Genomic DNA, 16458 nt, shown 5'->3' with positions numbered 1-16458 from the left:
AACGATGCGGCCCGGGCGGCTGATAATTCGTCACGTACAATCCCGGCTAATATAATCTTAAATGATGATTCGAAAACGTGGTGTGGAGGCGAACACGCTGAAAAATGAGTTGGAAAATTTTGCGTTATATCACATACACGATATAGGGCTTACAGGGTAAAACGGGAATTATTGTATTGTGCCTATTGTAACTCGGAAATCAGTCCTTTCAACGAACTAGAACCTAATACAGACTAGGTATATAGTCGCTTGTCCCTGCGTCCGTTCCGACATATAATGTGCGATAGCGATAGTTCAAATAAAATGCATTGAAACGCATTCCGCGTTTCTACCTCTATATGTGTTATTCCGGGAAGCAGCGACAAGCAAATTATGCGCTGCGGACCGGCATAGTGAGCTACGAAATACCGATGATCAAAGGATACTCCTTGATCATCGGTATTTCGTAGAAATAGCTACCCTAAAACAGCCCGTCATACTCTTTTGACCGCACGCTATTTTACCGCATCTCATGTGCATATTCCACGTGTTACAATGAATACTTGTGTGAAGCGTGCAGGGCAATCTCGCAAGCGTAATCAAATCCGCATGCTGTTAAAATACCCTAAAGCTTTCTACCCACTACACCGTATCATACAATGACCGTGCTATGAACGTGTCAGGCGAAAAAATATTCTTTCTATAGAACAGTATGATGTATGATACTATGCCCACCAGACCCCCAAGTAACATTTCATTCGAGCTTAGGTTGTAAGAAATGCCTTTAGGTTTTATAAGGGTTGTGAAAAGGTTAATGCTTTGTTATCTGGTCATATTGAGTACTTGAGAATGATCAATAAGTCCTAAAACTAATTGTTTATTCGTACAACCTTGGAGCTGCTCATAAGAGTTTAAATTAACGTTATTTTAACATGTAAATCAAGAGCATATACACTCACGAGCAATGAAAAAGTTCCACTCACAAAATGCCGGCATCAAACAATCCCATTTTTTTCAAACATTTCATTTGAAATCTGAACAAAATATTACCGATTTTAGTTGGTAATATCCTGATGCTCTGTTAAATGTACATGAATGTCGCAGAAGGCGTCATTAAGCGAGCTTTTTCTTTTTAGGAGTAATTTGGTGCTTTTCTCAGTGGAACCTTTTCATTGCCCGTGAGTGTAGTTCTGGGATCTTGTAGTTGTCGTAAACTCCTGATTAAGTTCTAGAAAAGTTAGCATTATGCTAAAGTGAGATAATTTTTTAACCCTGATACAACCATAAAGTTATGGAATGTTGAAATCACTTATAAGTAGTTTTTAAAACCTATCTGAAACCTCTAGGCTGATGAGAGTTGTCTAGGCAAACAAATTAGGACTATGTGGTGAAAACCAAAAGAAAAGCATTAAGTCACTGGCTATGAGCTAAAGGCATGATTGAAGTCCTTAAAGAATATTTTAAAGCTTTAGAGGCATCCTCAAAATATGATTAATGCTTTTTAGTAATTTCCTAACGGCCGCCATAATTTTTCACTGAAATAAAAAAAAAAAACTTAGCAAAAAGATACATTTTAATTAAGTAGGGGGAAATTCAGTATTCAGCGTGTGCTATACTATTCCAAATATATGTTTTTTTATATAGACAGTACTTTTATTTCTATTATAACTTTACACCAAACATATTTTTTTTCTATTTTTTTAATTAAAATATCTTCAAATTTATTATTTACAGACGACCGAATGGCGTAGTGGTTAGTGACCCTGACTACTGAGCCGATGGTCCCGGGTTCGATTCCCGGCTGGGGCAGATATTTGTTTAAACACAGATATTTGTTCTCGGGTCTTGGATGTGCCCGTAAAATGGCAATAGGCCCGCCCCCTATTACATTGGGACTAACATAACACTCTGGCGAAAAGTGGGTGCAGCAATGCACCTCTGCCTACCCCGCAAGGGAGTACATTAGTACAAGGAGTGAGTGCGTGTTTTTTTTTATTATTTTTATTTCATACAAAAGGCCCGTCACGTATACAGAACTATTATTCAAAAGTACCACGATAAAGTGCTAGTCGCACAAGTTTTTCATATTTCCTGACTTCAGCCTAACTACTTACTATATTTTGTATTAATACAACACTTACAAGTTAGCCTTGGAAAGTGTCAGGTAATGGCGCCATTTATTATAATTATTATAAAATCTTACACAGAAACATTTTAAAACCCGAGAGTCCTGGAAAGGCATTACATATATCCATCAAATATGTTTCAAGTTATAAAAGAGTTACATCCAGGACTAATTTAGAACTTAAAAGCTGTCTTCCAAGGTTATGTTAACGTTAAATTAAAGTTGTATTTAGGTTCTGTGTAAGTAGTTCAAAAGGTTCTAGGTTTGAGCTATAGGTTTTGCTCTAGCTCCCAGAAAGGTTCTAAAACGTGGGCCCTTTTCGCACTCAGGAGGTTAATATAAGGTGAATATAAGGTTATCGAGACTTCTAAGTCTCACGAGTTGATTTCCATACAAAGGTTCTAGAAACTTTTCAAAACATTTCTAAAACCAAAAATGTTACTTGCGTTCCGTCACTGACCCGTACCTGATAATTGTCGCTGAGAATATTTTGCCGGTGCCGTTCATACGTTCAATACGTTCATAGCACAGTCATGATATGATACGGTGTAGTGGGCAGACTTCTTATATCCTTATACCTAATTTAATTCGTAGAAAGCTACCAGACAACGTGACGTCAGAAGAAGTATTCTCGGCGCTGGGGCTGGCGCCGCTGCTGCACTCCGTGTTCCAGGCGAGCGCGCAGCAGAAGCAGCGGCTGGCGCGGCTGCAGGCCGTGCTGGACCTCAACCGAGTGCAAGTCGACCACATGTTCAGGATTGTGAGTGTGCGCCGAGGCGCTAGTCTCTCTCTCTCTCAGCCTTCTATAGTCCACTGTTGGACATAGGCCTCTCCTAACGATCGCCACCCCAAACGGTCACCCGCCATCTGCATCCAGCGGCTTCCCGCTACCTTCCGCAGATCATCAGACCAACGGGTTGGGGGGCGACCGACACGCCGTTTGCCGACACGGGGTCTCCACTCCAGAACCTTTGTACTCCAGCGGTCGTCGGTTCTGCGGGCTACGTGGCCAGCCCATTGCCACTTCAGCGTGCTAATCCTTTTGGCTATGTCGGTAACTTTAGTTCTCCTGCCGATTTCTTCATTACGAATCCTATCTCGCAGGGACACGCGTAACATAGCCCTTTCCATAGCACGCTGAGCAACTCTGAGCTTGTGGATAAGCCCTTTGGTGAAGCACCACGTCTCGGCTCCGTAAGTCATCACTGGCAACACGCACTGATTGAAAACTTTTGTTTTCAGACACTGAGGTATGTTTTCAGTGAAGATGTGTCGTAATTTCCCGAACGCTGCCCATCCGAGTTGGATTCTACGAGCTACCACTTTATCGAAGTTGGATTTGCCTAATCGGATCACTTGTCCTAGGTAGGGATACTGATCGACAACTTCGACGGTGACACCTCCTACAGTTACGGGTGATGATGAAACATGTTCGTTCGACATGACCTTTGTCTTGTCCATGTTCATTTTCAGCCCAACTTGTTTAGAGGCATCATTGAGGTCTGTGAGCATTTCGCCTAACTCCTCCAGCGTTTCAGCCATAATAACTATGTCATCAGCAAATCGTAGATGAGAGATATATTCGCCATTGACGTTAATGCCCAGTCTTTTCCACTCTACAAGCTTAAAAACATCTTCCAGTGCACAGGTGAACAGTTTTGGAGAAATAACATCTCCCTGTCTCACGCCCCTGGATTGGTTTTGTGCTATGTTCGTGTAATCGAACTGACATTGTGGCAGCATTGTTCATACATCTCAACACCTCGATATAGCGATAGTCTATATGGCAACGCTGAAGGGATTGAAGTATCGCCCAGAGCTCAATAGAATCAAAGGCTTTCTCATAGTCCACAAACGCTAGACATAAAGGTAGATTATACTCCTCGGTCTTCTGTATAACCTGCCGAAGCGTGTGTATATGATCTATGGTACTATAGCCTTTTCGGAACCCAGCTTGTTCGGGCGGCTGGAAGTCGTCGAGTCTTTGCTCGAGACGATTCTTAATAACTCTCGAAAACAACTTGTACACATGGCTCAGAAGTGCAATGGGTCTATAATTCTTCAATAGGGCTTTGTTGCCTATCTTGAAGAACAAAGTCACTACACTTCTGCTCCATGCCTCCGGGCTTGTGCCTTCGAGTATGACGGAATTAAACAGCCTCCGAAGTGCTATTAAAATCGGTCTACCGCCGGCCTTCAGAAGTTCTGTTGTTATTACATCATCTCCCGGAGCTTTGTTGTTTTTTTGCTGTTTGAGAGCTATACTAATCTCGTCTAGACTGACGTCCGGGATATCTTCGGTATAGTGTCGGGTGAGTGGCGCTCGGTTGTCGTGAGCACCGCTGGTAATAGGGTTTTGTGTTGTGGTGTATAACTGTCCGTAGAATCTCTCAATTTCTCCCAGAATTTCGGGCACTGATGAAACGGTGTTGCCACTGTCGGTCTTCAGTTGGGAAAAATATTTCGATCCTACCTCTCGGACAGTTTCCACAAACCTATTATTTAAATCGTCAACTGTAACGCAATTCTCTAAACATATCAGGCGGTCGCAAAGCTCAGACTGATAGCTTTCGGGATCTTGGATTTGAGCAGGAGTAGGACGGAGCGTGGACTTCATTAGACGGGAACGTTCTATTTTGCAGTTTATAGTCAAAGTGCCTCTTACGAGTCGGTGATCGCTGCCGGTCTTAACCCTACTGATCACTGAGACATCATTGAATATGTGCTTCTTATCCGTCAATATGAAGTCGATCTCGTTTTTAGTCTTCCCATCGGGGCGGGGCTAATCCACGTCCACTTCCTTTGTGGCTTCTTCTTGTAGAAGGAGTTCATCATATAGAGGCCCTCCTTCTCCAAGAAGTCAGCCAGCATTTGCCCACGTTGGTTCCTTACTCCAAATCCATGTGACCCACTTTCGTCTCGCCGCCTTCTTGTTTTCCGAGTTTCGCGTTAAAGTCACCCATCCCCACCGTGAAATGAGTAGTGAACTTACGCAGGGCAGACGATACGTGTTCATACGCAAGTTCGACCTCATCATCGGCGTGCTTAGATGTGGGTGCGTAAACCTGTATGACCTTCATTGAGTATCGTTTAGATATTCTCAGGATGAGGTACGCAACCCGTGTCGACACACTTCCGATTTCAACGATGTTGTTGACGAGGGACTTGTTGACGATGAACCCGACACCCCCTTGGGACAGTTGGTCGCCCTCCCGGTGGTACAGCAAGTTTCCGGACTGGAGAATTTCCGTATCCTCTCCCTCTCGTCGGACTTCGGATAACCCTATAATGTCCCATTTTAACTTACTGATTTCCTCTTCCAGCTCCTCTATCTTCACGTCTTCCCTCAGAGTCCGTGCGTTATATGTTGCCAGGTGCAAGGGTCGGATGGGCTGGTAGCCGACTCTCTGCCGGAGATTCTTCGCACCCCCTGCCCCGCCGTTACCGTGACCGCTACCGGAGTCCGGGATAGCGGGGCTGCCGGGGACTGGGGGCCGTGGCTTTGTTTTTTCCATCATTAGGAGGTGTATTTGCTATAATCACCGCGCTTGGCAGGCGTGTTGGTGATTCTCCTTTTTTACGGCGGGAGATCGCCGCCTCTGCTAGGAGAGGAGGTCGGGTCGATTTACCGCCGCCCGACATTCGGCGTTGTCACTCGTTAGCACCACCCAGGGGACACGTATAGGGTAACTAGGGTTTGTACCTACGGACGTGAGCGACAAGCCCCCCGCGCTAGTAGCGAGCTTCAACTATTGTGAATTCAGTCGCGAGCAATGAAAAAGATCCACTTACAAAATGCTGACCCAATATTATATACAGGGTGTTGCAAAATGTAATAAAAATTCGCGATTTTTTAAAATTAATTTTCCATGGAAACTATGTTGGTCACATGATTTTTTACTCTGGAGATGCAACAGAAACCAAGCGTGCCATTATTTTTATACCTACTGTCACGTCAGTCACGTCACTTGAACGATTTATTCTAGGAACGACTTTTCATTGCTCACGAGAGTACCTCCATACAAAGCTCACTGACAACGTGACTATGGAACAAGTGTCCTCGGCGCTGGGGCGTGGGCCGCTGCTGCACTCCGTGTTCCAGGCGAGCGCGCAGCAGAAGCAGCGGCTGCAGCCGAGCTGGACCGAGACCGAGTGCAAGTAGACCACATGCTCCGGATTGTGAGTGTGGCGTGGCGCTAGTAGCGAGCTTCAATTGTTTTGAATACACTAGCGAGCAATGAAAACGTTCCACTTACGAAATGCTGACTTAATATTATATACAGGATGTTGCAAAATAAAATAAGAATAAAAAAAAATCGCTTTTTATAATTTTACATAGAAACTATGTTGGTCACGTGATTTTTTACTATGGAGATGCAACACCCTGTATATCATAGTATATTATTCTGATGCGCTGATAAATGTACTTCAATATCGCAGACGGCGCGGCGTCATTAAGCTAGCGCTTTCCGTTTAGGAATAACTTAGCACTATACATAGACACTGAAACTATTTCATTGCTCGCGACTGCACCTTCACATAAAGCTCCCTGACAACGTGACTATGGAACAAGTGTCCTCAGCGCTGGGGCGTGGGCCGCTGCTGCACTCCATGTTCCAGGCGAGCGCGCAGCAGAAGCAGCGGCTGCAGCCGAGCTGGACCGAGACCGAGTGCAAGTAGACCACATGCTCCGGGTTGTGAGTGTGGGGTGGCGCTAGTAGCGGGCTTCAACTATTGTTGCATGTACAGGGTGTCCCAAAAGTCAACGTCATGCCTTGGAGGGCAGTTAGACCAGCTCAAGAGTGACCCTCGTACGAATTGCAACATTCCCTAATTATACGAAGCTGCTGTGGCTGTATGAACCGATATGATATAGGTACCTAGTCAATAGCAGCACTTAAGATGCATATTTGTAATTACATAATGTATTATGTACGTTTACAAGCATCGAACAGCTTAGTAAATACACAATAGTATTGTAATAGAAAAATGTTATCAGAAAACTCGAGGAAAGTGGTCAATATCTAACATCCTTCCGGCTCTAAGCTCACATTATCATCCATTGCTGTTCCAGCTCTCCCCAGCGCGGCTTTGCAAGGTGCTAGTGCAGCGATGTATGTGGAAAAACACGGTATACCGTTGCGGGCTACTCTTCCGACCTCTCATGACCCAGTTCGGATTGTGCTGTACGTTCAATTATTACGCTATCGACTCTATTGACTACAGGTAAGATTATGTTACTCTTATGGTTGGATAATTAATATGTGTTTACTATAAATACACTCACGGGCAATGAATAAGTTCCAGCGAGAAAAGCACAAAAACTAATTTAATGACGCCTTCTGCAATATTTTAATAAGATTTCAATTACGCACTAAAAATAATATAGATTCTTATTAGATATTTTAAAAAATTGGGGCCATTTGGTGATAGCATTATGAAAGTGGAACCATCAAGTTCTTCCATGCTCGTGAGTGTATTATTGATATTTTCATGTTTCTGTTATTGCATTGGTACTAGCTATGGCGAGCGTCCTCCTGATCAGCATTCCGTATAACGTCATCGATCCAATTAGGCCGTCAAATATGACCATCTTTATGACGCGATGCGTGCGATATCTCCCGTCCTTGAATTCAATCTGAAGAAGCACATATTCACACACTCACAAGTTCCACCTTCCAGCAACTCGACGGACCAGCACAGTCCGCCGACGCCGCGGCGGGTGGCGTCATGCGGGTACCAGACGGCCCTGACCGTGCTACTCAACAACGACTTGGAAGACTACTACAGCACGGCCATCGCATCTTATGGGAGCCTGGTACTTCTTTGTTGTCTTGTTGTGTTTTTGACTCTGTCAAAAAGAGGGGTGTTATAAGTTTAATGTGTCTGTGTGTCTGTCTGTGGTAGTGTAGCTCCCACTGACTGTGATAGGGTGTTCTTGCCATATTTCATCAAAAGTCGTTCAAAAGACCAGCACAGTCCGCCGACGCCGCGGCGGGTGGCGTCATGCGGGTACCAGACCGCGCTCACCGTACTACTCAACAACGACTTGGAAGACTACTACAGCACGGCCATCGCATCTTATGGGAGCCTGGTACTTCTTTGTTGTCTTTATGTGTTTTTAACCAAAGTCAAAAAGAGGGTGTATGAGTTTACCGTGTCTGTGTATCTGTCTGTGGTTGCGTAGCTCTCACTGACACACGAGATAGAGTGTTCTTATTATATTTGCCTTTTTTTATCAAAAGCGGTTCAAAAAGTATGCGAATTTAAGCGTTGAATATCGGGGGTTTGTAGCGTTGGTTAGTTTAAAATTAGATGACCGAATACTGTAGTGGTTACAGACTGCTTCTCCCTGGCTAGGCAAATGAGTTTTTAAAGATACTTATGCTGAGTTGCATAAAAGAACATTATAAGCTAATATCAACATTAAATCTATGTGTTTTTCTGTCTGTATTCTGTCAAAGCAAGGCAAATACATTTAATGCCGACATTAGCTTAAAATTCCTTTGTAAACCCTATAATATGTTCTTGGAGAGGCTTCTGTCTTGGAGTGGACGATTTAGGTAGGTACAAGATTTATTGTAAAAAAACCAGAATTATTTCAGATCCTAATAGACAACGCGTATAATCTGCCAGAACTGGATTCTCCTACTCGCCTGGTCAGCCCTTCCATGGAGATGTTCATAGCGCTAACTCCAGAAAGGACCTACGCTACCAAAGGAGTCAGCCTCTTCTTGCCAGAACAAAGGAAGTGCTACTTTAATACTGAGGTAAGTGTACCTACACACTTACTGATGAGACTGTCTGTTCGTAGCACGGGCTACAAACAGTTTCATGTAAGTGTGGTTCATTAGGATTGGTGCAATGAAAAAGTTCCACCTGCCATCATTGACGTTTCATATGTCACTGGAACTTTTTCAAATCTCGCTGCTCGCTAGTGTATTTAAAAAAAAATACGTGTAAATTTTGTTATAATTTATTATTATCGGGAATTATAATATAACTTTCGTCATGCGTTGTTGTGTTTCTAATTCGGTCAACATTCTATTCAAATCTATTTTTGATCTTGTGGGAGTAAATCCCTATTATCGGCTCAGTCGACCGGAACGTTTGTGCATACAAGTAGTGAATAAATTATTGATTAAAATTAGAAATAGACTAATTTGAAACTAGATTTTCCTTTGTACTAAAACCTAACTCTGATCTGAATACAGGGTGTTGCAAAAGGGGCACACAGCCGAAACTCGGGGGTGACCACAGACCTGTATTTGAGTAGACAACGCAAGTGCATGTACTTCGCGTGTAAAAAGGGAGTGAAATTATCTTCCTTTAGCGCAGTGTCATTAGGGACGTTCCTAAACTAAATCGTTCAAGTGACGTGACTGACGTGACAGTAGGTATAAAAATAATGGCACGCTTGGTTTCTATACAAGGAATGAGACAAGCGTTGTCTATTCAAATCATCAAATACAGGTCTGTGGGGGTGACACAGGTGGACATTCTGACTTTTGTTCAAAGAATTTTAAATAAAAATATTATCAAGCACGAAGCCTTTGCTGCGACCGGGCAGTGGTACATTCTATCCTTTATCAAGTTTTGCCAAGTCAAGCATAATATCTTGATATAAAGATGGAATACCTATCTATTTTAACAAAAGCAACTTATAAAATCTGAAGAATTTCTACCTAAGATGGAATTTCAGTTACCATTTTAAAGATTTTGTACAACATTTTCTTGTTAGTCCTGTCCATAGAACAATGTGGACTCGGGGTCCTGTGCATGTTTTGTCAAGAATATGTAAAATAAACATCACACAAAGAAAAACTTTCATATTTTCTACAGAGTGAAATTTTATAAGTAAGTAATTGACTCATTTATTGGGCCAGAGTTAAAAAAAGGTGGAAAAACACTTAATATAGGCTACCCACCGCTTCTCGGAGATTTATCATAACTACACATTTAAGTAATTAATATTATGTAAGTGTATCAGACAAGCATCTTACAGGCAATAACTGATAAAACTCCACCCCGTCTATTCCTCTGCATAGGAAATAGTGACCGGAAAGCAGAAGTCTGCGACCACACTGTTTCCCCATCCGGAAAAGCTGCTGTGAGTGCAGCGCATGAATAGTTTGCATGACGGGAAATGTGGTAAAACATTCTATCTATTTCCACGGATATTCTGTTAGCTTTAGACGCAGCTTTTGAGTTTAAGTTTGATAAAGATGGAATTATGGTTGGCCCAGGCCTGCATGGGAAGTACGAGTTTTTGGTCTGTTCGAGTAGTGGCGAGTAAACGCGAATTACGGCATACACGCTCCATTTGCTTCGATATAAAAAACACAGCATTTGTAAAAAAAAGTTATATTTAGGTATCCTATTGTTTTAAGTAATTCATCGTTAAGTTAAGTAAGTTGATACCTCATAATATGTATGTTAGTAATATTATAATTACTTCCAAAGTTTTAATTCACTTTCTTATCTTGATTTTGTTTCAGAAAAAGCTGAACAATCTGAAATATTACAGCTACCACAATTGCATGGCATTGCGGCGGATGGAAATAATAAAGAAACACTGTCAATGTATACCTTTTTACGTACCAACCAGCGAGGGCCTCACAGAAGATCCAGAAGGTATTTACTCACATTTATGTTGGAAATGAGACCTGAAATAAAGAGTATGAGAGGATCGTGTGAAAAAAAGAGTTTAGAGTAAATTAGGGTATGATAGTGGATAGGGTCAAACAAATGGGTCACAAAGCTCTTTCTAAATAAGCATAGGTAATAAGGCTAGAGAGAAGAGGAAGAAGAAGGTATGTATATTAGACCTACAAACTCTTTTACCTCCTAAACTTGCTATACACCTACATACCTGTTTTTATTAGTTAATGGGTCATCAAGGGGTCGCCTCAATCAAAAGTTAAGCCGTCTTTTTAAGTATAGGCAGGCAGTGTCCATATGTATGTGTTACGTTTATTTTCACAGATTCAGAAAGGATTTGCAATTTTTCGGACATGGATTGCCTTGAAACTACTCGACGTAAGTGACTATAGGAAGACAAAGTGTATATAGTTGCCAATAATTACCCATGTATATTTAATTTATTAGTAATTTATAGGTAAATAATCTCACTCCGTATTAGATAAATAGTCTGTAATTACAGGACCATTTACCGAGCTTCAGACGACGGATCCTAATGAGGAGTATTTAGAATGTTTACCGGACTGCGAGCACTACGACTATCCACTAGAAGTGGCTTTGGGCATCATGGCCACTGACGCGCCTTTAGACGGACTCTTGTTCTTGTAAGTAAGAATTATAACAATACTAGCAGTTCCCGCGCGCTTCGCTTCGCATTAAAAAGTTTTCCCGTGGGAATTCCGGGATAAAAAGTAGCCTATGTTCTTTCCCAGGGTCTATACCATATGTATACCAAATTTCATTCAAACCCGTTCAGTAGTTTTGGCGTGAAAGAGTAACAGACAGACAGACAGACAGACAGACACAGTTACTTTCGCATTTATAATATTAGTTAGGATTAGGATACAAACAATATGGTGAGTCGTGGACTAGGCCTAAACCATTTTTTCATTGGAAAGAGAACCGTGCTCCAGCTGGGGACGTAATAGGTCGTGATGAAATGGTGAGTTACATACAAAAACAGAGCAAAAAACTGTCCGCATTTTTAAGTTCAACCTCATAACCACCATTGTACCAATGAATAAGGAAAAAATCTTCTAACCGAACTAATTAAAAAAAAAGTTCTGTGAGTGGGGTGTTATTTTATCAAGACGTTTCTTCTGCACTGACTCTACTAAGTTTATCCGGGATTTAAGCCGTCCTATGGCTGTCGCGATTTAAAAATCGGTGGGCCTATTTTTTGCATTGCCGACACTGATTTTCCATACATTTATGAAAATCCGTTTTTTCCTATACGCACGATACTTACAGATAGGTGGAACCTTACTTCAGAGTTGCATAGTTTTAGCTGTCGATTCATTTATTTATTTATTTATTTAACATAAGGATCACCAGCAGTTAACACAACAGACATACTTAACAGAAAATTTCAAGTCGATTCAGCAATAATGTATAAATATTGGATATCAGTGATCAGTTTCGTCGGACAAATTAAATATCTATAAATAGCCTCCCTTTATATTTAAATAGCCATGCTCTATTAATTTGTTAAATTTCATATTTCATCATGTTTGTGTTATGGTTATGAATAATAACGTTACCTAATAATCCGAATTATGGGGGCAATTAATCGTCGTATTTCATTGAAAACTACGTATGCTATCAAGCTTATTATATCAGCAGGTCAACATGGGCGGATAAATCAAAGCTTAGCCAGATGCTTTTCAAATCTATAATGTTTTCAAAATATCAGTCATATTAATGAAGTATAATTCCTACCAATTATCCATTTTATCTGTACAGTAGGTATTTGGTATAAAGTTTTAACGCCCATGTTTTTGATTTTGATAAAATCATTATTTATGAGATTTGTATATTTTGATTTATGTGAAATGGAATAATGGGACCGTAAATAATCATATTCTCACACAACCTATTGCACGTTGGATTAATAACACCATAGACAAAAAATACTAAAAGATTGAAAAAAATATAGTTTTTTTTGTTACAAACATTTCTACGCGTCACACTTAAGAGTAGAGTATAGCACTTGCTCGTCCATACAAAAAGAGAAAACGTTTTACTACCCCTAAATATTATCCAATCTCCATGATTTTTTAATATGTTATTGACACAAGGAATAACTAGGTTTATAGGTTTTCCTTTTTTCAAAATTTTCTATAGATTCAAACTTATAGGCACCTCAAATAATGTTTTTTTTGTGATTGCGACTTTGTTGAATTAAGCCGTTTGTGGATCAATAACAACGTATTTTTTTTAAAAAAGCGAAACCTATAAACCTAGAATATATTAAGCTGAATCGATTGACACTAAAATCAAAGAGATTGGTTGATATTTAGTTAGTGTAAAACGTTTTCTCCCAAAACCAGAATTTCATCAAGAAAAGTACCTATTGTCAGTCCCGAGCTGCAGTGCTCTCTATCGCACGATTGAGGGTCGGGGGGGGAAGCAAAGCACACAGTACGATAGGGATGTCCATAGTGAAGTCGATAGTAGAGATGGGATCCCGCCTGCGTTATCGATATCTATAGATATACAGGATGTCCCATGTTAAATTGCACATCCGAATCATAGTGACACAACTCGTCATTCTAAACATCTTTTGTTTTAAGACTTTTGATTGTTTGCGAATTTTATTTTTGCTATTTCATAGAAACTTTGTTGGCTATGAGATTTTTTACTATAGACAGTAGATTTTTTTTTCACGAATTTACAAAAGTCGAAAAATAAAAGTTGTTTTTAAAATTAAGTCACTATAATTTGGATGTGCACTTTAATTTGGGACACCCTGTATATAAAAAGATGTGAATAGGAAAAGTTTAAAGTACTAGTAGGTAGGTTTTCAAGCAAAAAAATGACTAGTGACTATATTATATTTAATCCTCACTCAACATGGATTAGGTTACTTAGGAAATTTTATTTACTTACATCTAAACTAACATAGTTACTTACATAAAAATATAATACTTACTTACTTACTATAATTGACTTGAGGCCACAAAAGCGAATAATAAAATGTATTCTATGATATAATTACTTAGGTAAGTATACTAAGACATCATCAGCCAATAATCATCCACTGCTGGACATAGGCCTCTCCCAAGGAGCGCCACAACACTCGGTCCTCGGCCTTCTTCATCCAACCACTACCCGCCACCCGCCTAAGGTCGTCAGTCCAGCGGGCAGGAGGGCGTCCCACGCTGCGTTTGCCTGATCGTGGCCTCCACTCGAGAACTCGTCTACCCCAACGGTTATCGGTTCTTCGGCAGATATGACCAGCCCACTGCCACTTCAGCTTGCATATTTTGACAGCTATGTCGGTAACCTTAGTCCTCTGACGGATAACCTCATTTCTGATACGATCCATCAGAGAAACCCCAAGCATAGCTCTCTCCATAGCTCGCTGAGCGACTTTAAATCGGTGGACCAGTCCTACCGTCAGTGTCCACGTCTCTGCACCATACGTCATTACTGGCAGGACGCACTGGTTGAAGACTTTTGTCTTCAGGCTCTGAGGAATGGCCGAGGAGAATATGTGACGAAGTTTCCCGAATGCAGCCCAACCCAGTTGGATGCGCCTTGCAGCCTCCTTGTTGAAGTTGCTTCTGCCTAGTCAAATAGTCTGCCCGAGGTAGACATATTCTTGCACAACTTCGATTGTTGCCTCACCAACGGCGACCGGCTCCGGTTTGATGTGAGCATTGTACATGACTTTCGTCTTGTCCAAGTTCATACCGAGGCCTACACGTCGGGAAGCAGCATTTAGGCCACTTAGCATTCAGCTGAGTTCCTGCAGAGATTCTGCCATAATAACGATGTCGTCCGCGAAGCGGAGGTGTGACATGTACTCGCCATTTATACATATGCCATGTCCTTTCCAGTCCAACGTCTTAAAGACATCTTCCAATGCATTGGTGAACAGTTTCGGAGATATCACATCCCCCTGTCTCACTCCACGTTGCAGTTGGATAGGTCTTGTCTTGTGGTCCTGTACTTGGACAGTCATAGTAGCGGCATTGTACAGACATCTCAACACCTCGATATAGCGCCAATCGATTTGGCATCTCTGCAAGGATTCCAAAACTGCCCAGGTCTAGATGGAGTTGAAGGCTTTTTCATAGTCCACAAAGGCTAGACACAGAGGCTGATTATACTCTTCGGTCTTCTGTATAATCTGCCTTACTGTGTAGTACAATAGACCACATTGTACTAAAGCCTTTTCGAAACCCGGCCTGCTCTGGGAGCTGAAACTCGGATAACTTTTGGGCAAGACGGTTCGTGATAACCCTTGAGAACAGCTTGTATACATGGCTTAAAAGCGAGATCGGTCTATAGTTCTTCAGAAGGGTTTTGTCACCCTTCTTAAAGAACAATACCACGACGCTCTCAGACCATGCCTCCGGTGTAATGCCATTGTGAAGAACCGAATTGAAGAGCCTCTGGAGCTGTTCGAGGATTGCAATACCTCCAACTTTCAGAAGCTCTGTAGTAATTCTGTCTTCACCCGGAGCCTTGTTGTTTTTAAGCTGCAAGGGCTATCCTAATCTCGCCTATGTCGACATCAGGGATGTCGTCAGTGTAGTGGCGTATTAGTGGCGCTCTGGAATCGGTGAGCTGAGCCACAGACTTCTGCGCGTGTGAAGCATAAAGTTGTCCGTAAAAACCTTCGATTTCGGCAAGAACCTCCGGCTTAGAGGCAACGATATTACCATCTGCAGACCTCAATTTCGTAAAGTGGCCTCTCCCAAGTTGCTGAACGAAGACTTTTGACCCCCGATTTTGCTCAATTGCTGCTTCTATCTATGGCGCGTGTGTTGGAGCGACGCGACGGAGATCTCTTCGTATCAGCTTCTTTATACGCTTGTTGAGTACCCGTAGTTCTGACGAAGTGTCACCTGCCGACGGAAATTCGCGTCCCTGCCTCATAAGCTCGAGTGTCTCGCTTGAAAGTTTAGACTCCTTGCTTTTGCTTCTCATGCTAAAAGAAATAAATACTAAGACAACTCAACATTTATAAACAGCCCCGAAACTTTGTTAGTAGGTACTTATTAGGGCATGCAATACCGCAATACCGGTATTCGTAATACCGGTATTAGGGATAAAATTCACGCTTTTTTCAATACCGGTATTGAAAGTTAATACCGGTATTGAAGTAATACCGGAATCGGACTTTTTTAGGCTATAATAAAGCGATTAAGATATAGTATTCCTATGTACTGTGAAAGCGCACTTGTTTCCAACCGTTTGATGCAGTTTTCGGTCGTTTGATATCTACTGTTGACCATGCGTAAACGGCCACTGGATGTAAAAATAATATTTTTTTGTAAAATTTAAACTCAATACTCAATTCTCGTAAAAATCTATTAAAAAAACTGAATTTCATTGCTTTTTCTCGTTTTATTTTGACGTATACGGGTCAAAATCAGAGAGGTGAGCATTATGCTTCCGACAAAGTTTTTCCTCATTTTATTACATGATATTACTAAAATACTTATTTCAAAATAAAGGTTCTGTGCATATAATTACAGCGCACTCAGCATATTTATTTCGCTATGGTAAGTTTTTTTTGATTTTAAACAAAAAAGGTCTAAATCGTCATTCCGGGAATGCGTCCTTATACCATGTTTCATAGTTCAGACAAGTATTTTTTTTTTTAAATTACCACTTAAAACTGTCATATTTTAATATTGGCT

General features: G+C 41.3%; 1 protein-coding gene across 1 annotated transcript in view; it reads left to right on the top strand.

Moving 5' to 3' along the window:
* LOC105380218 (sodium channel protein Nach-like) overlaps positions 1-16458 on the top strand; it is a 32191-nt gene that overhangs the window by 6192 nt on the left and 9541 nt on the right. Inside the window, exons 4-10 of the mRNA XM_038122321.2 lie at positions 2699-2864; positions 7179-7330; positions 7787-7922; positions 8710-8874; positions 10603-10738; positions 11090-11143; positions 11268-11409. Coding sequence (XP_037978249.1) covers positions 2699-2864; positions 7179-7330; positions 7787-7922; positions 8710-8874; positions 10603-10738; positions 11090-11143; positions 11268-11409 — 951 coding nt within the window. The remainder of the gene's footprint in view (positions 1-2698; positions 2865-7178; positions 7331-7786; positions 7923-8709; positions 8875-10602; positions 10739-11089; positions 11144-11267; positions 11410-16458) is intronic.

Source organism: Plutella xylostella, chromosome Z (genome assembly GCF_932276165.1).
Source record: "Plutella xylostella chromosome Z, ilPluXylo3.1, whole genome shotgun sequence".
Lineage (NCBI taxonomy): Eukaryota > Metazoa > Arthropoda > Insecta > Lepidoptera > Plutellidae > Plutella > Plutella xylostella.
Note: the sequence above shows the minus strand (reverse complement) of the source record. Positions and strands in the feature narration are given on the sequence as shown.